General features: G+C 40.4%; 1 protein-coding gene across 1 annotated transcript in view; it reads left to right on the top strand.

The window, feature by feature from the left end:
- Positions 1 to 20,310, top strand: part of LOC118370516 (zinc finger protein 79-like) — a 94,445-nt gene extending 74,135 nt beyond the window's left edge. Inside the window, exons 7-10 of the mRNA XM_052508438.1 lie at positions 1,645 to 1,878; positions 2,957 to 3,205; positions 19,001 to 19,234; positions 19,993 to 20,310. Of these exons, the coding sequence (XP_052364398.1) occupies positions 1,645 to 1,878; positions 2,957 to 3,205; positions 19,001 to 19,234; positions 19,993 to 20,132 (857 nt within the window). The 3' untranslated portion in view covers positions 20,133 to 20,310. The remainder of the gene's footprint in view (positions 1 to 1,644; positions 1,879 to 2,956; positions 3,206 to 19,000; positions 19,235 to 19,992) is intronic.
- The last annotated feature ends 3,857 nt before the right edge of the window (positions 20,311 to 24,167 follow it).

Below are 24,167 nucleotides of genomic sequence, written 5' to 3'. Positions count from 1 at the left end.
CAAGCTTCCTGGACATAATTATATCTACAGCTGAGAAGTTTTTGGGCCTCCAAGACTTCACAGACTACTGTCGCCAGAAAATGTTTCATCCTTAGTGGATCTGCACCACGACTGCTGTGTTAAATGCTTATCAGTTGCCATGTACAAAGTATCAAAATACTAAAATACAACTTAAACCGGACTCTAAAATAATTTAATTTAAAAGTTAATTGTATTTTTTTTTATCACGGAAACAATTAAAAAAATATGGACAAATAAATAAATAATGAAATGTTAATTATATACAGGCGCCCGTGTAATCATCTGCCAGAGAGTAGCCCCAATCGTCCCGAGCCCCAAGTAATACATTTGGGCCAGATAACTCACACCGGATTCGGCCCGAGCTCAATCCCCGCATCCTCGGGCCACATGTCGGTCGAGTCTGACCGAAATCCGCCCAGATCCACTGTGCTAGCTGGGGTGGGACAACATTCCACAGGCCGCAATCGACAGCTTGATCAACACTATGCAAAGGAGAAGTGTCCCAGAGAAGGAGGAGGAGCAGCAGCTACAGCTACCCCCTTCTCATGTAATGGGGTAGGGCCAACCCAAGGTTCCCGAAATGCACGGACTGTGTTAGTGGGGGAACAGGAAGTTCCCCACAGGCACTCACCATTCTTCAGAATAATAAAAAAAAGCGCCAGAACTGTGCAGTCAAGAAGGTAACTTTTGTGCCCGTTTCATTTTATTACTACAGGTACGTAATAGCACGTTTACACTTTCTAATGTCGAAAGAACATGTCATTCCATGCTCGGTAACAAATCCATTAAATTATTATCACGTTTGGTAAAGTTTTGATGTGTTATTTTTGTGTCAAACCGAGTGGAGAACGTGGTGACGTTAAACTATTTTGCAAGTCACGTAACTAGAGACGTTGGGTTTGTTTTAGTGGATTTACATATTCTGCTCAGGTTAACAATAATAAAGAATTTAAAAAATGAGATTTCCGAGCTGCATGTTATCGTTTTTTTTTGTAAAATTCACACGCTGTGAAAATGGCGGCGCCGACTCGGACTGAGTCAACGGACTAAAGTGCAGACAATGTTATGGTTGCGCAACTGTTTTGAAGCTGAATGTAATGATTGTAGTTTTCTACATGTGTACTGATATTCAGACACATGCATATGGTGTGAACGGAAATACTACTGTTCTTCAGGAAAATAATACATAGTGATGCTTGAAACAAACTAACCTTGTACTTCGTGGTTTTTGAGTCATTTTATGTGAATTTGGGAAATCTATATATTAAGTGATCTTACGTTGTGTGTCCTTTGTGTCTAATATTATTGCATCAATGTTTTCTTGTCAATCCTTACCTACCTGATCTATTGAAATGAGATCAGTTCTTGACTTGGACAAGAGTTCACCTCCAAATGTCTACTGTTTGAGCACATGTTCCTCTTATAGAATATCAGCTTAACAGTGTTGTGGAGCTCCTGCACTTAAATATAAACAGTACTGGCACCTATTTCAGTCCAAGTCAATCACTGAATTAGATAATTGAACAAGAAGAAATATAATATATTTTTAGAGAATAAAGAGGGTGCCAGAACTGGCAAGACAATAATGTATGTCTGTTTCTCTTCTACTACTTGCTGACTCAGGTATGAGGCTAGTAACATCAACAGTGAGGACAAACCCAGCCCTCCTCTCTCCTTCTGCACTGACTCCAAACCTACAGTCACTGGGTCCTGATTGTGACAGTGGAGCCCAGTTTGCACTGCAGGATCCAGAGATGGCATCAGTGAAGCTGGAGGACTGCAGTCAAACACTGGAGCTGAATGTCAACATTAAAGATGAAGAAGAGGAGGAGAAGATTGGGAAATCTGTTTCTCATGGTAAGAGAAGGTTCTAAGTTTGTTTCGTCCCAACTTCCCACTGTGCAGGAAAAGTTTCAGTAGAACTGTTTCATGATGAACTGTTTCAATGAGAAGGTAGAAGTGCCCATTATTTATATTCTAACTATAGAATTAGAATAATCGTTCTATTTCCATGATTCCAAAAGTTCACCTTGGTGTTTTGATCTAAATTGCAACATTTGGTTAATAATAAGCCCTAGTATTTTTGCCCATATCGTGGCAGTGTGTAAATGACCTCAAATGAGTGCAGGGAATTGTTTTAGGTTGAAGTTGAATTGAACAGTATAAAACAATCAGAATTGAGAAAGACCCATTGAATTCATTTAGAATATAAGTGTTGCCACCCTGGGGTCACGCACTACTCATAAAGCAAATGTAGAACTTTTATTAATCAAAAACATTAAATACTGTCACAAATGTGTAAAATGCCATGGTGTGATATTTTGGCCACATCGCCCAGCCCTGTCAGAGCAAAAACCAGGCCATGAGGTCGAAGTAATTGTCCATAGATCTCCATGGAAGGAACAATTCACAAGCTGGTAAAATGGCGGCTCCCACTCGGTCTGCGTCAACGGACTTCAGTGCAGACAGTGTGGATGCAGCAGAGACCATTTTAGCTTCAAAACAGTAGTGTGACCTTAAATGTAATGATTATCAGTTTCTACATGTGTAGAATATTGACACATTCAGTTTGTCTGTCTATGTATTTCTATATGGAAATACAATTGTTTTTTTATTGGAATAATACCGTGAAGAAGGTTAAGGAAAATAGTACATAGTGCTGCCAAAAACAAACTGTAACCTTGTACTAAATGGTGTTTGAGTCTTGTATGCATTTATCTACTACAGGTTAAGTTTTAGCTCAAATGTTTTATGAAGCTCCTGCACCTAAATATAAACAGTACCGGCACACAAAATGAGTATCCGCAACTATTTCAGTCCAAGTCAAGCACTGAATTAGATAATTGACCAAGAAAAAAATAAAATATATTTAATAGTGAATAAAGAAAGTGCCAGGACTTTGAATACACAACTTTTGTGTCCGTTTCTCCTCTAGTACTTGCCGACGCTGGTATGAGGCCGGTAACCTCAACAGTGAGGACAAACGCAGGCCTCCTCTCTCCTTCCACACTGACTTCAAACCTACAGTCACTGGGTCCTGATTGTGACAGTGGGGCCCAGTTTGCACTGCAGGAATCAGAGATGACATCAGTGAAGCTGGAAGACTGCAGTCAAACACTGGAGCTGAATGTCAACATTAAAGATGAAGAAGAGGAGGAGAAGATTGGGACATCTGTTTCTCATGGTAAGAGCAGGTTCTAACTAACTAAGTTTGTGTTTTTCATTCCAACTTCCCACTGTGTATGAAAAGTTGCAGTAGAACTGTTTCATGATGAACTGTTTCAATGAGAAGGTAGATGTTATTTCATGCTACTGAGACTTGCATGGTTTGACACCAGCACCAGAGAGGAGACTAAAGAGGTGAAGTAGACAAACTGCCAGTGTTTTAAAGTTCTATGAAACAAAACCTGAGATACTTTTAGAATAGTTGTATTCCCCTTTTGCATTGCACAGCCTACTTGTATGAATACTTACAGGTAGCCTAGTGGTTAGAGCGTTGGGCCAGTAACCAAAAGTTTGCTGGATCGAATCCCTGAGCTGACAAAGTAAAAATCTGTATTTTATTACACAGTTCCCTGGGTTCCCTGGGTGTCCCCAACCCAAAGAGAGATGAAAATATAACAACCAAACATAAAGAAATCCAATAATATAAATAAATAAAGTATAATATACAGTTGTAGATAATGCAGATTACTCTTCGACGAGAGCCAATATTCACATAAAATATAGAGAATATACAGATTTACAGTTCCAATGCTTCTACAATATCATCAGTTTGCAAAAACTCATTAAACAGATCCCAAATATTATGAAACTCTGGGGCTTTCTTTTTCACTATATAAGTACATTTTTCAAGAGCCAGGCTTAATGTTCATTATTTTAACCAATGACCAAGTGAGGGGGAACTGACATACTTCCAGTGGAGAGCAATTGAACGTCTAGCTTGTAATAGACAGAGGTCAAACATTTTTATTTTCTCTCCTATGTAAAGAGATATTCTCTGGGTAAAGATTTTGGAGGCATAGCTTATGGATTAGTGGTATTGGGGTAGAGGTCATCTCAGAGATATAGCGCAGTACTGAGCTCCAAAACATTTGTATCTCAGCACATTCCTCCAGGCAATGATACAAGGTGCCTTGAACACACAGGTCTGGGTTATTAGGGTCAAATTTCAAAATAATTTGCAAATAAAGTAATTAAAAATCCTACAATGTGATTTTCTGGAATTTTTTTCTTCTCATTTTGTCTGTCATAGTTTAAGTGTACCGATGAAAATTACAGGCCTCTCTCACCTTTTTAAGTGGGAGAACTTGCACAATTGGTGGCTGACTAAATACTTTTTTGCCCCACTGTACATATACATATGAGATGAGTAATGTAGGGTATGTAAACATTATATTAAGAAGCATTGTTTAAAGTGGCTAGTGATATATTTTACATCAATTCCCATTATTAAAGTGGCTGGAGTTGAGTCAGTGTGTTGGCAGCAGCCACTCAATGTTAGTGGTGGCTGTTTAACAGTCTTATGGCCTTGAGATAGAAGCTGTTTTTCAGTCTCTCGGTCCCTGCTTTGATGCACCTGAACTGACCTCGCCTTCTGGATGATAGCGGGGTGAACAGGCAGTGGCTCGGGTGGTTGTTGTCCTTGATGATCTTTATGGCCTTCCTGTGACATCTGGTGGTGTAGGTGTCCTGGAGGGCAGGTAGTTTGCCCCGGTGATGCGTTGTGCAGACCTCACTACCCTCTGGAGAGCCTTATGGTTGTGGGCGGAGCAGTTGCCGTGGAGATGTTGTTACCTACCCTCACCACCTGGGGGCGTCCCATCAGGCAGTCCAGTACCCAGTTGCACAGGGCGGGGTCGAGACCCAGGGTCTCAGCTTGATGACGACTTTGGAGGGTACTATGGTGTTAAATGCTGAGCTGAAGTTGATGAACAGCATTCTCACATAGGTATTCCTCTTTTCCAGATGGGTTGGGGCCTATTTGGACGGTAAGCAAATTGGAGTGGGTCTAGGGTGTCAGGTAGGGTGGAGGTGATATGGTCCTTGACTTGTCTCTCAAAGCACTTCATGATGACGGAAGTGAGTGCTACGGGGCGATAGTCGTTTAGCTCAGTTACCTTAGCTTTCTTGGGAACCGGGACAATGGTGACCCTCTTGAAGCATGTGGGAACAGCAGACTGGGATAAGGATTGATTGAATATGTCCGTAAACACACCAGTCAGCTGGTCTGCGCATGCTCTGAGGACACGGCTGGGGATGCCGTCTGGGCCTGCAGCCATGCGAGGGTTAACATGTTTAAATGTTTTACTCACATCGGCTGCAGTGAAGGAGAGTCTGCAGGTTTTGGTTGTGTGCCGTGTCAGTGGCACTGTATTGTCATCAAAGCGGGCAAAGAAGTTATTTAGTCTGTCTGGGAGCAAGACATCCTGGTCCGTGACGGGGCTGGGTTTCTTTTTGTAATCCGTGATTGACTGTAGACCCTGCCACATACCTCTTGTGTCGTTGAATTGTGACTCTACTTTGTCTCTATACTGACGCTTAGCTTGTTTGATTTTGATTGCCTTGCGGAGGGAATAGCTACACTGTTTGTATTCGGTCATGTTTCCTGTCACCTTGACCTGATTAAAAGCAGTGGTTCTCGCTTTCAGTTTCACGCGAAAGCTGCCGTTAATCCACGGTTTCTGGTTTGGGAATGTTTCAACCGTTGCTATGGGAACGACATTGTCAACGCACTTTCTAATGAACCTGCTCACCGACTCAGCGTATTCGTCAATGTTGTTGTTGGAAGCAATGCGGAACATATCCCAGTCCACGTGATCGAAGCAGTCTTGAAGCGTGGAATCAGATTGGTCAGACCAGCGTTGAACAGACCTGAGCGCGGGAGCTTCTTGTTTTAGTTTCTGTCTGTAGGCAGGGAGCAACAAAATGGAGTCGTCAGCTTTTCCCGAAAGGAGGGCGGGGGAGCCTTATATGTGTTGCGGAAGTTAGAATAGCAATGATCCCAGGTTTTACCAGCCCTGGTTGCGCAATCGATATGCTGATACAATTTAGGGAGTCATGTTTTCAGATTAGCCTTGTTAAAATCCCCAGCTACAATGAATGCAGCCTCAGGATATGTGGTTTCCAGTTTGCAAAGAGTCAAATAAAGTTTGTTCAGGGCCATCGATGTGTCTGCTTGGGGGGGAATATATACAGCTGTGATTATAATCGAAGAGAACTCCCTTGGTAGATAATGCGGTCGACATTTGATTGTGAGGAATTCAATTTTAATTTGATTTTTATTTAACCTTTATTTAACCAGGTAGGCTAGTTGAGAACAAGTTCTCATATAAAACTGCGACCTGGCCAAGATAAAGCATAGCAGTTTGAACAGACAGCAACAGAGTTACACATGGAGTAAACAATTAACAAGTCAATAACACAGTAGGAAAAAAGAGTCTATATACATTGTGTGCAAAAGGCATGAGGAGGTAGGCGAATAATTACAATTTTGCAGATTAACACTGGAGTGATAAATGATCAGATGGTCATGTACAGGTAGAGATACTGGTGTGCAAAAGAGCAAAAAAGTAAATAAATAAAACGGTATGGGGATGAGGTAGGTAAATTGGGTGGGCTATTTACCGATGGACTATGAACAACTGCAGCGATTAGTCAGGTGAACAGAAGGACTTGAGTTCCTGTATGTTGTTGTGATCACACCACGTCTCGTTAATCATAAGGCATGTGCCCCTGCCCCTCTTCTTACCAGAAAGATGTTTGTTTCTGGTATTTAATACACAATGCATAATAGAAACAATAATGCCGTGTCAGATACAGTCTTCCCGGCAACAAAATAGAACAAACACATACATGTGTGAAACAGAGGGTTAAATACTGAATCTGTAATGGGGGAATTGAAACCAGGTGTCAAAAAACAAATGGAAAATGTAAAAGTGAATCGGCGATGGCTTTACCACCGGCCTCGGGGACGACCCGGAGGACGAGGCGTAGGGTGACCCGGATGGAGACAGGGGAACTCCTGCTGCATCGACAGATCCAATACCTCCTCCACCGGCACCCAGCATCTCTCCTCCAGACCGAAGGCCCCTCCCACCAGTCCTGCACGAGGGGCCCCTTGATGTCCAAAGGCCCTCCCGCTAGGCTCCTGGAGTGGACGGCACCACCGGCCTGAGGAGAGACCATGGAACAAGGGGTTAATATGGCTCTGTAACCTGCAACAAACGCCGGGGCCCCAGGACTTTGAATGGCCCCACAAACCGTGTCCAAGGTGGAGGGGCGGAGGAACCTCCCGCACCTCAGACTGACGCCTGGTTGCAGTGGACCAGCACCACCGGCCTGAGCTCTGAGAGACACGTGTTTAACCCAGCATCGGACCTGCGTCCAAAAACACCTGTATAGAAACAACATACTGGACTTTGGGGACCGACTTTGGCGGAAGTTGTGACCGTTCCTCTTATAGAATATTAGCTCAACAGTTTTGTGGAGCTCCCGTGCCTAAATTTAAACATTACCGGCACCTATTTCAGTCCAAGTCAAGCACTGAATTAGATAATTGAACATATAATATATTTTTAGAGAATAAAGAAAGTGCCAGAACTGTCAAGACAATAACTTTTTGTGTCTGTTTCTCATTGTTGTTACAGGACTAGAATTAAGTCTGAGGCCGGTAACATCAACAGTAACGACAAACCCAGCCTGCCTCTCTCCTTCCACACCGAGTCCAAACCTACAGTCACAGGGTCCTGATTGTGACAGTGGAGCCCAGTTTGCACTGCAGGATCCAGAGATGGCATCAGTGAAGCTGGAAGACTGCAGTCAAACACTGGAGCTGAATGTCAACATTAAAGATGAAGAAGAGGAGGAGAAGATTGGGAAATGTGTTAATCATGGTAAGAGCAGGTTCTGTCTAACTAAGTTTGTTGTTCATTCAAACTTCCCACTGTGTATGAAAAGTTGCAGTAGAGCTGTTTCATGATGAACTGTTTCAATGAGAAGGTAGATGTTATTTCATGCTACTGAGATGTGCATGGTTTGACACCAGTATTGCCAGCATTTGTTTTATTCACTGGGATATCTGGAGTGATCAGAGAGTAGACTAAAGAAGTGAAGTAGACCAACTGCCAGTGTTTTAAAGTTCCATGAAGTGAGTCTGTGTAGTTACTAACCCTTGTGATAGTGAGTAGAGGATGACAAGCCCCTTTTTTTAGCTTTCATCTCTTACCCACTTTTAGAATAGTTTTATTCCCCTGTATTGTACAGGCTCCTGATATGAATGCATATGTCACCCGGTACAGACAGAAGAGGACCGGCCACCCCTTTGAGCCTGGTTCCTCTCTGTTTCCTCCAAGGTTCCTGCTTTCTAGGGAGTTTTTCGTGGCCATTGTGCTTCTGCATTGCTTGCTCTTTGGGGATTTTGGGTTGGTTTCTGTAAAGGACTTTGTTACAACTTATGTAAAAAGAGCTTCATAAAATACATTTGATTGACATGTATATCACACCAATTGACTGGTTGTTCTGATATTGATCACACAGGAGACCATGTTGAGACATTCTCTACATCCACAGAGCATCAGCAGGAAGATCACAGAGCAAAGATGTCTCACCACTGCCCACATTGTGGGGAGATTTTCCCATTTCTATCAAAGCTAAAAATACACCTAAAAATACACACAGGAGAAAAACTTTACTCCTGCTCTGCATGTGGAAAATGCTTCAAAACATCAACATCACTAAAAATTCATCAGAGAACACACACAGGAGAGAAGCCTTACTCCTGCTCTGACTGTGGAAATAGGTTCTCTCGAATGGATGCCTTGAAACAACATGAACGTATACACACAGGAGAGAAGCCTTACTCCTGCTCTGACTGTGTAAAATGCTTCACAACATCAACTGAGCTAAAAGTTCATCAGAGAACACATACAGGAGAGAAGCCTTACTCCTGCTCTGACTGTGGGTCGAGGTTCTCTCAACTAGGCAACTTAAAACAACATGAACGTATACACACAGGAGAGAAGCCTTACTCCTGCCCTGACTGTGTAAAATGTTTCACAACAATAACTGAGCTAATAGTTCACCAAAGAACACACACAGGAGAGAAGCCTTACTCCTGCTCTGTCTGTGGGGCGAGTTTCTCTCGACTGGGCACCTTAAAACAACATGAACGTATACACACAGGAGAGAAGCCTTACTTCTGCTCTGACTGTGGAAACAGTTTCTCTCAACTGGGCCACTTAAAAACACATGAACGTATACATACAGAAGTGAAACCTTACTCCTGCTCTGACTGTGTAAAATGTTTCAAAACATCAACTGAGCTAAAAGTTCATCATGGAACACACACAGGAGAGAAGCCTTACTCCTGCTCTGACTGTGTAAAATGCTTTACAACATCAACTGAGCTAAAAGTTCACCAAAGAACACACACAGGAGAGAAGCCTTACTCCTGCTCTGACTGTGGAAAGAGTTTTTCTCGACTGGGCACCTTAAAACAACATGAACGTATACACACAGGATAGAAGCCTTACTCCTGCTCTGACTGTGGAAAGAGTTTCTCTCAACTGGGTCATTTCAAAAGACACCAAGGTATACATGAAGGAGAGAAGCCTCATCAGTTCTCTCAGACCAGCTAAGATTAGACACTCCACTTAATTGTCATGTCATTAAATAATTGGCAACGTTGAATTGGATCAAATGAAGAAAGCGTAGAATGCTCTATTGTAATCCTATACAGTTGAAGTCAGAAGTTAACATACTTAGGCTGGAGTCATTAAAACTAGTTTTTCAACCACTCCACAAATTTCTTGTTAACAAACTATAGTTTTGGCAAGTCGGTTAGGACATCTACTTTGTACACGACACAAGTCATTTTTCCAGCAATTGTTTACAGACGGATTATATCACTTATAATTCACTGTATTACAATTCCAGTGGGTCAGAAGTTTACATACACTAAGTTGACTGTGCCTTTAAATAGCTTGAAAAATTTCCGAAAATGATTTCATGGCTTTAGAAGCTTCTGATAGGCTAATTTACATAATTTTAATCAATTGGAGGTGTACCTGTTGATGTATTTCAAAGCATACCTTCAAACTCAGTGCCTCTTTGCTTGACATCATGGGAAAATCAAAAGAAATCAGCCAAGACCCCAGAAAAACTATTGTAGACCTCCACAAGTCTGGTTCATCCTTGGGAGCAATTTCCAAACGCCTGAAGGTACCAGGTTAATTTGTACAAAAAATAGTATGCAAGTATAAACACCATGGGACCACGCAGCCATCTGTCACCTAGAGATGAACATACAGCAAAGGACCTTGTGAAGATGCTGGAGGAAACGGGTACAAAAGTATCTTTGTCCACAGTCAAATGAGTCCTATATCGGCATAACCTGAAAGGTCGCTCAGCAAGGAAGAAGCCACTGCTCCAAAACAGCCATAAAAAAACCTGACTATGGTTTGCAACTGCACATGGGGACAAAGATTGTACTTTTTGAGAAATTTCCTCTGTTCTGATAAAACAGAAATATAACTGTTTGGCAATAATGACTATCATTATGTTTGGAGGAAAAAGGGTGAGGCTTGCAAGCCGAAGAACACCATCCCAACCGTGAAGCACGGGGTGGCAGCATCATGTTGTGGGGGTGCGTGGCTACAGGAGGAAATGGTGCACTTCACAAAATAGAAAATGATGTGGATATATTGAAGCAACATCTCAAGACATCAGTCAGGAAGTTAAAGCTTGGGGTCTTCCAATGGACAAATGGGTCTTCCAAATGGACAATGACCCCAAGCATACTTCCAAAGTTGTGGCAATATTATTATTATTATACTTCATGGCTGGCTTAAGGACAACAAAGTCAAGGTATTGGAGTGGCCATCACAAAGCCCTGACCTCAATCCTATAGAACATTTTTGGGCAGAACTGAAAAAGATTGCGTGAGCAAGGAGGCCTACAAACCTGACTCAGTTACACCAGCTCTGTCAGGGGGAACGGGCCAAAATTCACCCAACTTATTGTGGGAAGCTTATGGAAGGCTACCTAAAATGTTTGACCCAAGTGAAACAATTTAAAGAGATGCTACCAAATACTAATTGAGTATATGCAAACTTCTGACCCACTGGGAATGTGATGAAAGAAATAAAAACTGAAATAAATCATTCTCTCTACTATTATTCTGACATGTCACATTCTTAAAATAAAGTGGTGATCCTAACTGACCTAAAACAGGAAATTTTTACTTGGATTAAATGTCAGGAATAGTCAAACTGAGTTTAAATGTATTTGGCTAAGGTGTGTGTAAACTTCTGACTTCACCTGTAGTTTCTTACTATGAGAGAACTTTACAGAGGAAAGGGAGCGTTATAGAATGTTAGCCTTTCTTTACTTTACGGACCAGTTTGTACCTTGTCAGTTTTGATGTGTTTTGTTAGTTTCTACTGTAAAGATATTGAGATTACCTTAGGGTTGAATATCCTCTGTGATATGTCTGGAGTTGGAGTTTGATGGTTGACTGGGTTGTACTACTTCCCTCTGCAGTTTTCTGTGGGAAAGAGCTGGTAGAAACAACATACTCTTTTTACATACTCTGTTCACAAAACATTAACAACACCTGCTCTTTTCATGACATAGGTGACCAGGTAAATCCAGGTGAAAAACTATGAACCAAAATAGTGTTGTTTTTGTGTATTTATTATGGATCCCCATTAGCTTTCAGTAGAAAACAAGAGACTGCAGATGCAGTGGGCTAAGGAATGAAAACACTGGACACTGGAGAATTTTAAAAACATTGCCTGGTCTGATGAATCCCGGTTCCTGCTGTTTCATGATGATGGGAGGACTATGGGGCTTAGGGTGTGTTTTCAGGGCTCACATTGGGCCCCTTGATAAAAGTTGAACAATGTTTGAATGCCACAGGATATCTAAACATCATTACCAATCTGGTGCCTCCCTTCACGGCAGTTGTGTATCCATCTGCAAATAGATTTGCAGGATTATGCCCCATGCCACAAGGCTTGTCCAGGAATGGTTCCAAGAACATGACAATGAATTCAGTTTACTGCAGTGGCCTGCCGAGTCATCAGATCTCAATCCAATTGTTCATCTCTGGGAGGAGATGGAAGGAGCTATTCGGAGTAGAGATCCACTCCCAGCCACATTGACACAATTGTGGGAAGCATTGGAGTCAACATGGGCCAGCATCCCTGTGAACACTCTCAACACCTTGGACAGTCTATGCCCAGACGATTTGAGGCTGTTCTGAGGACAAAGGGGGTGCAACTCAATATTTGGAAGGTGTTTCTAATGTTTTGTGCACTCGGTGTATATCAGATAAAGATGATGGGGTGATCTGTTTTTAGCATTAGTTTGGGTGAATTATTTTATATTACTAAACAATTGTGTTTAATGATAAACAGGCTATGAATCGAATACTTGTGTTTATTAATTTGTCTTTTAATACTAGATTCATTATTTTAGTCATTGATGATGAATGTATTTGAATAACTGTATTGAAGTTAATTGATCTGGCCTAGCGGTTAAGAGTGTTTGGCCAATAACTGAAAGGTTGCTGGTTTGAATCCCGAGCCGACTAGGTGACAAATCTGTCATTGTGCCCTTGAGCAAGCCAATTAACTCTTATTTCTCCTGTAAGTCGCTCTGGATACAAACATCTGCTAAATGACAAGAATGTAATGAAAAATAATGTTTGTACATGAATTTGTGCTGGGCAACATTTTTTTCTCATGTGTATAATTAAATGAATTAAACTGTTTTTAGTGAAATACTGTATATACAATACACAACATTGCCGCTTTGTTTACCCTGGATAGATGGACAGGACCATAGTAGGCTGGAGCAGCTAAGTTAGAGTTAATGTTAGTTAGCATGCAAGTATCCAGGCAGAGTTACTTATGTTAGCCTAGAGAAAATATAGTTTGCGACATTAACGGAAACTGAACATTAATATAACAACCATGTAAAATTACTAACGTTTTCAAAAATGTTGATGCTTACAATTATCCTTGTGTGGTTGTGTTACTGTCTAGAGGAACACATGTCGGGTGAATGACATGCTCTTTCTGCTACTCCCAGTTTTGAGACATGACTGTTATAAATTGTAATTAATTCCGTTGTGAAATTGTAAACTAATGATTTGAAATTACAGGTAATCTTCAGTCATTCTGTCTATATCAGAACATATTTTTTAAATCAATATATTTTATTATATTGTGTATATAATTTCGGAGCAGGGCACCTATTAAATATGTTATCTGGAGTTTTGTTATATATGGAGGTTCATCGTCTTGAGCAGAAGATTCCATGAGTAGTTGGAGCACTAAACCCTGTTGTAGATGGAAAGAAGGAAGAAAGTCAATCAGTTTTACTGCTGTTTGAAGAACAACTGCCTACTTCTGCCTACTTCCGAGGTAAAGTTGGTTTTATAGTCACACATTCTGACATTCAACTGACATTAGCAAAAAAGCCATAAATAATTATAAAAATCTAATTCAATGATTGTCACAGAGATATAAAAATAGATATGGTTTATTCTATAAATGTCTAGCATATTTTTACAACCTTTGTTTTGAATACAAATTCCAGTTTTGATTTGATAGAAATATATCAAATGTATGAGATGCCATTCTTGTAATGTTTGATATTACAACATTTATAATATAATAATAATATAATAATAATATATGCCATTTAGCAGATTGCTTGAATACTTAACGATGATTAGCACCTCAGTTAAGTGTGCTTCTGTCAGGGTTCTGGTCAAATGCATGTCCTTTAAAGTCAATTTAGCAATTGAACAAAAATCCAATTCAATTTGAAAATGTTCCTAATTGCAAAAACATGTAACAGAATTTGGGTATTCCAGAACTGTTGTTTACATGTAAATCAACATAACCCTGTTTTATGTTTTTAATACTGCAGATAGAACGCTCTGTGTGCCAGAGATGGTTTCATTTAGCTTGTCTGGGGATGACAATGAAGGACTTCAACAAAGCCAAAATAGAACATTATTGTAAGGGGCCCATTGTTCTGTTAAATTAGAGACGTATAAATAAATGACTGTTGTTCCTTGTAACTACTTTCAAATGTGGAACTGTTGCACTAAAAATGCAAACATTGATTTGACATACAATGTAAGATTGTAAACATTGTACAACTTTATGTACACATTGTCTAACATCATATAGAACAAATTGCACTTGAAATTAACATTTATTTTAAAGTTATTTTAAATGCATATTCTCACTTTTTTCTGAGACAATCACTGAATTAGTTATTGATTTCTTCATCTTTAAATGCAATATTTGAGATGTTATGTATTTCTATCAAATCAAAACGGGAATTTCTACTCAAAGCAACGGTTGTAAAAGTCTACTAGACATTTATAGAATAAATCATACGGTGACAAACGGTGAATTAGTTATTGATTTATACAGTTTTAAATGATATTTGATAGATTTTATAGAATAAACCATATCTATTTTTGTTTCTGTGACAATCAATTCATTTGTTATTGATTTTTGAAATTGCAATGACTTTTGGCGAATGAATGTCTGAATATGAAACCAACTTCACCTCGGTCTGGCTACTCGTGATTTTTTTAAATATATATTTTTTACCTTTATCTCAATGACTGCCTACTAAGGAACGGTGGGTTAACTACATTGTTCAGGGACAGAACGACAGATTAATGCTGTGTAAACTCGGGGATTCGATTCAGCAACTTTCCAGCTACATAGCCCAACGCTCTAACCACTAGGCTAGGATATATATCATATGATGTGAGCTATTGTGAATAAGCAACTGCAGTTGTGAAATTGATAAAGAATGGCCATGTTTCAAGTGTCCGACGGAATCTTTTAAACCCCATTAGCCGCTGCAAAAGTTCAGAATTGTTCACTTCTCAAACCGCTTTAGTCTGCCCCAAGCGTTCTCTGAAGTCTCGCGTTGTTACGTCTCTGTGTTTGGTGGGGAAACAGGAAGTTCCGCGCAGGCGCACATCATTCTTCAGAATAAAGGATAGGTCAGAATTGTGCAGTCGAGACGACAACTTCTGTGTCCGTTTCAAATATATTACTACTGGTATGTAATATCACGTTATATATCGAAAGAACATTTCATAACATGCTGGGTAACAAATACGTCAAGGTATTATCAGGTCTGATAAAGGTTTTATGTGCTATTTTTTTTTTATGTCAAACCGCGTGAGTTAACGTGATCACCTTTTTCAAGTCACATAGTTAGATAATTTGGTAGTCTGAGTGGATGTATATAATTTCGTCAAGGTAATTTCATAAACGATCAATCTATTTGAGATTTCTGGGTTCGTTTTACATGTCGTTTTTGGTTTCGTGTAAAATTCGGGAGATGGTAAAATGGCGGATCCCACTCGGTCTGCATCAACGTACTTCAGTTCAGGCAGTGAGGGTGCAGCAGAGAGACAATTTTACGTTTCCACTTCTGTTTTGGAGCTAAATGTAATGATTATCAATCAGTTTTCTACATGTGTACTAATCATGAGACATTCAGCTGTTTCTGAATATCTATAAATGTTACTATGGTGTGAACGGAAATACTATTGTTTTTTGATTGAAATAATACAGTGAAGACAAGGTTATTCAGGAAAATAGTACATAGTGCTGCCTGAAACATACTGCAACCTTGTACTAAATGTTTTTTGAGTAATTTGTGCATTTATGTGAATTCAGGAAATCTACTATAGATTAAGTGCATTTAGAGTTGTGTTGCCTAATTTAAAGTGTATGCTTTGTATAATGTGAATTAATTAATGTTTTGTTGCCAATGCTTAGCTACCAGATCTATTGAAATCAGTGCTTGACTTGTACCAGCACCTCAAATTTCTACTGTTTGAGCTCATGCTCCTCTTATAGAAAATTAGCTCAACAGTATTGTGGAGCTCCTTTACCTAAATATAAACCATCTTTTAGAGAATAAAGAAAGTCTTGACAGTTCTGGCACTAACTTTTGTGTCCGTTTCTCTTTATTAATACTGGCCAACTCGGATTAAGTCTGAGGCCGGTAACATCAACAGTGAGGACAAACCCAGTCTGCCTCTCTCCTTCCACACTGAGTTCAAACCTACAGTCACTGGGTCCTGATTGTGACAGTGGAGCCCAGTTTGCACTGCAGGATCCAGAGATGGCATCAGTGAAGCTGGAAGACTGCAGTCAAACACTGGAGCTGAATGTCAACATTAAAGATGAAGAAGAGGAGGAGGAGATTGGGACAAATGTTTCTCATGGTAAGAGCAGGTTCTATCTAACTAAGTTTGTTATTTGTTCCAACTTCCCACTGTGCATGAAAAGTTGCTGTAGAACTGTTATATTTATTTTATTTCACCTTTATTTAACCAGGTAGGCCAGTTGAGAACAAGTTCTCATTTACAACTGCGACCTGGCCAAGATAAAGCAAAGCAGTGCGACAAAAACAACACAGAGTTACACATGGGATAAACAAACTAAAAATCTATATGTAGTAAGATTAGTGAGGTAAGACAATAAAAGCCACAGTTGCAAATTAATTACAATTTAGCATTAACACTGGAGTGATAGATGTGCAGATGATGATGTGCAAGTAGAGATACTGAGGTGCAAAAATAAATAACAATATGCGGATGGGGTAGTTAGGTGGGCTATGTACAGATGGGCTGTGTACAGGTGCAATGATCGGTAAGCTGCTCTGACAGCTGATGCTTAAGTTAGTGAGGAGATATGACTCCAGCTTCAGTCATTTTGCAATTCGTTCCAGTCATTGACAGCAGAGAACTGGAAGGAGAGGAGTTGGCTTTGGGTATGACCAGTGAAATATGCCTGCTGGACCACGTGTTACTGGTGGGTGTTGCTATGGTGACCAGTGAGCTGAGATAAGGCAGTTCTTTACCTAGCAAAAACTTATAGATGACCTGGAGCCAATGGGTTTGGTGACGAATATGAAGCGAGGGCCAGCCAACGAGCATACAGGTCGCAGTGGTGGGTAGTATATGGGGCTTTGGTGACAAAATGGATGGCATTGTGGTAGACTACATCCAATTTGCTGAGTACTGTTCGAGGCTATTTTGTAAATGACATCGCCGAAGTCAAGGATTGGTAGGATAGTCAGTTTTACGAGGGTATGTTTGGAAGCACGAGTGAAGGAGGCTTTGTTGTGAAATAGAAAGCCGATTCTAGATTTATTTTTGGATTGGAGATGCTTAATGTGAGTCTGGAAGGAGAGTTTACAGTCTAACCAGACACCTAGGTATTTGTAGTTGTCCACATTTTCTAAGTCAGAACCGTCCAGGGTAGTGATGCTAGTCGGGCGGGCGGGTACGGGCAGTGATCGGTTGATGAGCATGCATTTAGCTTTACTAGCATTTAAGAGCAGTTGGGGGCCACGGAAGGAGTGTTGTATGGCATTGAAGCTCATCTGGAGGTTTAACACAGTGTCCAAAGAAGGGCCGGAGGTATACAGAATGGTGTCGTCTGCGTAGAGGTAGATCAGAGAATCACCAGCAGCAAGAGCGAGATCATTGATATATACAGAGAATTGAACCCTGTGGAACCCCCAGAGACCGCCAAATGTCCGGACAACAGGCCCTCCGATTTGATAGACTTAACTCTGTCTGAGATGTAGTTGGTGAACCAAGCGAGGCAGTCATTAGAGAAACCAAGGCTGTTGAGTCTGCCAATAAGAATGAGGTGATTGACAGAGTCGAAAGCCTTGGCCGGGTCAATGAAGACGGCTGCACAGTACTGTCTTTTATCGATGGCAGTTGTGATATTGTTTAGGACCTTGAGCGTGGCTGAGGTGCACCCGTGACCAGCTCGGAAACCAGATTGCATAGCAGAGAAGGTACGGTGGGATTCGAAATGGTCGGTGATCTGTTTAACTTTGCTTTTGAATACTTTAGAAAGGCAGGGCAGGATTTCATGATGAACTGTTTTAATGAGAAGGTAGATGTTATGTCATGCTACTGAGACTTGGTGGTTTGACACCAGTATTGCCAGCATTTGTTTTTTTCACTGGGCTGTCTGGAGTGATCAGAGTGTAGACTAAAGAAGTGAAGTAGACAAACTGCCAGTGTTTTAAAGTTCTATGAAGGGAGTCTGTGCAGTTTCTAACCCTTGTGATAGTGAGTGGAGGATGATATAGCGCATACTTTTCTTGTCTGATGAGATACTTTTAGAATAGTTTTATTCCCTTTTTGTATTGCACAGCCTACTGATATGAATACGTACAGTACCAGCCTACTGATATGAATACGTACAGTACCAGTCTACTGATATGAATACGTACAGTACCAGCCTACTGATATGAATACGTACAGTACCAGTCTACTGATATGAATCGTACAGTACCAGCCTACTGATATGAACTCCATGGAATTGTCCGATTTTTTCCCAAAAGGAAAAGTTCACGGGGAGGTAAAATGGCGGCCCCACTCGGTCTGTGTCAACAGACTTCAGTGCAGGCAGTGTGGATGCAGCAGGAGACAATTTTACGGTTGCTCTACTGTTTTGAAGCTAAAGGTATTGATTATCGGTTTACTACATGTGAAATAATATTGACACATTCAGTTTGTCTTTATCTATAAACATTACTATGGTGTGAACAGGAAATACAATTGTTTTTTGAAGTAAAACAGTGAATACAAGGTTATCAATGAAAATATCACATATTGATGCCTAAAACAAACTGTAACCTTGTACTAAATGGTTTGAGTCATTTATGCATTTATCTACTACAGGTTAAGTTTTGGCTCAAAAGTATTGTGGAGCTCCTGCACCGAAATATAAACAGTACCAGCACCCAAAATGTTTATCGACAACTTTTTCAGTCCAAGTCAAGCAATGAATTAGATAATTGAACAAAATACATATATTTAATAAAGATTAAAGACCTTGCCAAAACTGTCAAGAAAATAACTTGTCTGTTTCTCTTATACTATTTTCAGACTCAGGTATGAGGTCGGTAACATCAACAGTGAGGACAAACCCAGCCTGCCTCTCTCCTTCCACACTGAGTAGAAACCTACAGTCACTGGGTCCTGATTGTGACAGTGGAGCCCAGTTTGCACTGCAGGATCCAGAGATGGCATCAGTGAAGCTGGAAGACTGCAGTCAAACACTGGAGCTGAATGTCAACATTAAAGATGAAGAAGAGGAGGAGAAGATTGGGACATCTGTTAGTCATGGTAAGAGCTGGTTCTGTCTAATTTTGTTGTTCGTTACAACTTCTCCGCTGTGCATGAAAAGTTGCAGTATAACTGTTTCAATGAGAACGTATATATTATTTCATGTTACTGACACTTGCATGATTTGACACCAGTATTGCCAGCATTTGTTTCTTTCACTGGGCGATCTGGAGTGATCAGAGAGTAGACTGAAGAATTGTAGTAAAACTGACAGTGTTTTTAAATTCTATGAAATTAGTCTGTGTGGTTTCTAACCCTTTTGTGATAGTGAGTGGAGGATGATATGGCTCATCATTTTCATGACTTATGAGAGTTTTAGATTTGCTTGATTCCCCTTTTGTATTGCGCAGCCTACTAATATTGATTACGTACAGGTAGCCTAGTGGTTAGAGAGATGGGCCAGTAATCGAAAGGTTGCTGGATCGAATCCCTGAGCTGACAAGGTAAAAATAAACTCGGCAAAATAAGAAACGTCCTCTTACTGTCAACTGTGTTTATTTTCAGCAAACTTCATGTGTAAATATTTGTATGTAAAATAACAAGATTCAACAGCAGACATAAACTGAACAAGTTCCATGGACATGTGACTAACAGAATAGAATGTGTCCCTGAACAAAGGGGGGGTCAAAATCAAAAGTAACAGTCAGTATCTGGTGTGGCCACCAGCTGCATTAAGTACCGCAGTGCATCTCCTCCTCATGGACTGCACCAGATTTGCCAGTTCTTGCTGTGAGATGTTACCCCACTCTTCCACCAAGGCACCTGCAAGATCCTGGACATTTCCTGGGGGAATGGTCCTATCGCTCACCCTCCGATCCAACAGGTCCCAGACGTGCTCAATGGGATTGAGATCCGGGCTCTTCACTGGCCATGGCAAAACACTGACATTCCTGTCTAGCAGGTGTGATGTTCGGATGTATCGATCCTGTTCAGGTGTTGTGGTCTATTCCAAAGGCCAAAATCAACATCCTCATGAATTCTATGTAAAGGAGATGTGTGCCGGAGGAGGCAGCGGCAGCTACCAATTTCTCCAGTGCTTAATGTGTAAATTAGGATTTGCTGGAACCAAAAGTGAGTCCGAGCGGGTGACCTGCGGGTCTCCGTACCAGAACACATTAAATAAAATACCTTTATAATAAAGCATTGCATGCATTATCATGGCTTTAGTGTACTGGCATATTATAATTGTTTTATTTAATTTAACTAGGCAAGTCAGTTCAGAAGCAATTCTTATTTACAGTGACTGCCTACCTGTACCAAACCCATGGAGATTCTTGGGAATATGGTCACCATAATTTGCAAATTAATTAAAAATCTTACAATGTGATTTTCTGGATTTTTTTTCTTCTCATTTTGTCTGTCATAGTTGAAGTGTACCTATGATGAAGATTACAGGCCTCATCTTTTTAAGTAGGAGAACTTGCACAATTGCTGGCTGACTAAATACTTTTCCCCCCCACTGTATAAGAATTCAGCCAAATCGTTGTCCAAAAATACAGATTTCCGATTGTTATGAAAACCTGAAATCGGCCATTCCGATTAATCGGTAGACCTCTACTTCAGATCCCACTCGAAGCTATTGACAAAATCCAACTTGAATGTGTACACCGCATCGGACAGAGAGGCCAAAGGTATGAACGCCTAATCGTTGCCAAATTTGCTTCATTTAAAGATACAATAATGGTTAAAAGCCTGGGTAAAAGACTTGCCCAAAAATTGTCATGAATGATCAGTTTCCGAAGGAAATTGCAGAACGGCGTAAAGTTCTGTATCCAATTTTCAAAGAAAATAGATTAAAAGGGAAACGAGTAGCTCGTTGTTGATAAACTATATATTGATAACCATTTGTTCAGAGACACAAAGACGACTCCGTGGTTATTTAAATAATTACAAAGTTCTCATAGATGAGGAAAATAATGAAACACAATTCTAGCCCGGTTATGGATTGTAACAATACAATAAAAAAAAGCTTTTGTATATATCTTCACCTGTAACTAATTGGAACACACAAGCACTAATTCAACATGGTGAAGATACAAACCAAGTAAACAGGAGGCATAGTATGTGTGGATGGTGTGGATGGTGTGGGATGGTGTGGGTGGTGTGGGTGGTGTGGGTGGTGTGGATGGTGTGGATGGTGTGGGTGTGTTTATTATATTGTTTTGTTTGGTTCTGGGATATGCAACCATTCCATTACTCACTCAACTTTCCCAATGTATTGCTGTGAGCCGGGGTATGAGAGGGCTGTTTATAATGAATTATACTTCTTATTTATTTATTGTCCTATCATGGTGGAACAGTTTTAAAATAACTTATACATTTGATTTATTATTTGTCCTATCATGGGGAACTACATTTTAAAAATAAATTATATTTAATTATTTATTTATCCTAATTTAATGGTACGGCCCACAACCCTATACCCTAGACACCCACCTGAATGACCCAGATACTAAGGACAAGTCCCTAACTGTTTTATGGGCCTGCTGTAAGTGGCCTGTATGCAGCCAAAATGCGGTCAGAGACCAAGAGCAGCACTGCCCCCTCAAGATTCTGAGCCTGCCGGTCAGGTTTGGTCCTGCAAAGCCAAAGGCCCCTAAAGGGAGAGAATGCTACACAAGGAAATTCTCAAAGCTGCTAATGAGAACCTTGACGACCTTGTACCTAGCCGGTGGGGATTCCGGTGGGGTGCCCCCACCCAGGCAGTGGCAGTGCTGGCAACAATAGCTGCAGTAACCCATGGGGAGGGGGTCACACTCTGACATTCAGAGAGAGGGGGTATATTGTGACCCTGGTGGCGCAAAATCAAAGTCTGACTGCATGGAGATGCTTGGGAATATGGTCAATACGGGTGACCATATTGTGGGTGTTTCAGGAAAAAGGTGTACATTTGACCTCCATCATCTTGGATGTGACAATGGTTCATAAAATCTCTCAATTTCTGCCCATTTTTTTGTGTGTGGTCTTGCAGGCCTTCTCATACAGCTGCAACTGTAAGTGCATTTGTAAATCAATACCTTTCTTGAGTTGGGCTCTGGGATGGTGCAACTGTTGAGAATGTGAGTTTATGGTTGTGTGGGGGGAAAGGGTTGAGTGTGTGTGGGTGTATGTGTGTATCCCACAACTGTTGCGAAGGAGTAAAAGATGTTAGGGACGATAAAGGATGACCCAGAGCTATATATAATACAAACCGGGGTGAGGGCGATGGAAAGGCATTTGGCAGTTGATCTACTTCAACTCGGTAAATGGAACTGTGAGCTCTTTTCGAAGGATGGATCCCAATCTGTTCAGGGCTATGGGATACGGGGTCAGGGGTGGTCTGCCGGGCATTGGGATGACAACCCAACTCAGGATGAGGACTTTTAGCAGGTGGAATAGTAGGGACCAATTGGAGGTTTACCTAGTAGCAATGCAAATATCATGGTACAGCTATATAGACACTCAATCATCATGTAATGGTACGTTTATAAACATATATTTTGATAAATAGAATTGAAAGTTGTCTCATTATGGTAAGTGGGGAAATAAGTATAGCCAGTTACAATTGTAATGGCCTAGCAGGTAATATATTTCTCCCATGGGGCAAAGAAATTCAAAAGGGATGATGGTTTTAATTAACAGTAATTTTGATCCAAATGTACAAATTGTCCAAACAGATTATCAAGGTAGATGGATTATTTTAAATATGTTATTGGACAATAAACAGATATGGCTTATTAACCTATACGGTCTGAATAATGATGATCCAAGCTTCTTTGAAAATATATATAAGAATTGATCAACTCTACAAGCAACACTAGACTCTATTATTATGGTGGGAGATTTTAATAGTCTTAAATACCTCTATGGACCGGAAAGGAAATCGCACTACAAACTATCACACTCGGGCACTTAAGGAATTAGTGGATATATGGAGACTTAAATACCCTGACCTAGTGAGATATACATGGCGGAGGCTTAATCAAGCTAGTCGTCTTGACTACTTTCTTATGCCATTCTCTCTGGCACCAAAAAGTTAAAAAAGTGTTGATAGGGGACAGAATGCGGTCGGATCATCACATTATTGGCATATATATACAGTGCCTTGCGAAAGTATTCGGCCCCCTTGAACTTTGCGACCTTTTGCCACATTTCAGGCTTCAAACATAAAGATATAAAACTGTATTTTTTGTGAAGAATCAACAACAGGTGGGACACAATCATGAAGTGGAATGACATTTATTGGATTTTTTTAACAAATCAAAAAACGGAAAAATTGGGCGTGCAAAATTATTCAGCCCCTTTACTTTCAGTGCAGCAAACTCTCTCCAGAAGTTCAGTGAGGATCTCTGAATGATCCAATGTTGACCTAAATGACTAATGATGATAAATACAATCCACCTGTGTGTAATCAAGTCTCTGTATAAATGTATAAATAGAATATTTCAGTTTTGGGAAATCTCTTTATAAAATGGGTTAAAGTTATGTATAGTAACCCTAGGTGTAAAATAGTAAATAATGGCTACATCTCATAGTTTTAAACTATTTAGAGGAATAAAACAAGGTTGTACACTGTCGGCATATCTATTTATTATTGACATCGAAATGTTAGCTGTTAAGATTAGATCAAACAATAATATTTAGGGATTACAAAATCCGTGGCTTAAACTAAGGTGTCATTGTAGTATGCTGATGATTTATGTTTTCTTTTAGAACCACAATTAGTCTCTCCACGGCCTCATAGAGGATCTAGATACTTTTGCTATTCTCTCTGGATTCAAACCACAATTAGTCTCTCCATGGCCTCATAGAGGATCTAGATACTTTTGCTCTTCTCTGGATTCAAACCACAATTAGTCTCTCCACGGCCTCATAGAGATCTAGATACTTTTGCTATTCTTCTGGATTCAAACCACAATTAGTCTCCACGGCCTCATTCTAGATACTTTTGCTC

The sequence above is a fragment of the Oncorhynchus keta genome, unplaced genomic scaffold (genome assembly GCF_023373465.1).
Source record: "Oncorhynchus keta strain PuntledgeMale-10-30-2019 unplaced genomic scaffold, Oket_V2 Un_contig_3619_pilon_pilon, whole genome shotgun sequence".
Lineage (NCBI taxonomy): Eukaryota > Metazoa > Chordata > Actinopteri > Salmoniformes > Salmonidae > Oncorhynchus > Oncorhynchus keta.
The sequence above is the reverse complement of the archived record's forward strand: the minus strand, read 5'-3'. Positions and strand labels throughout refer to the sequence as shown.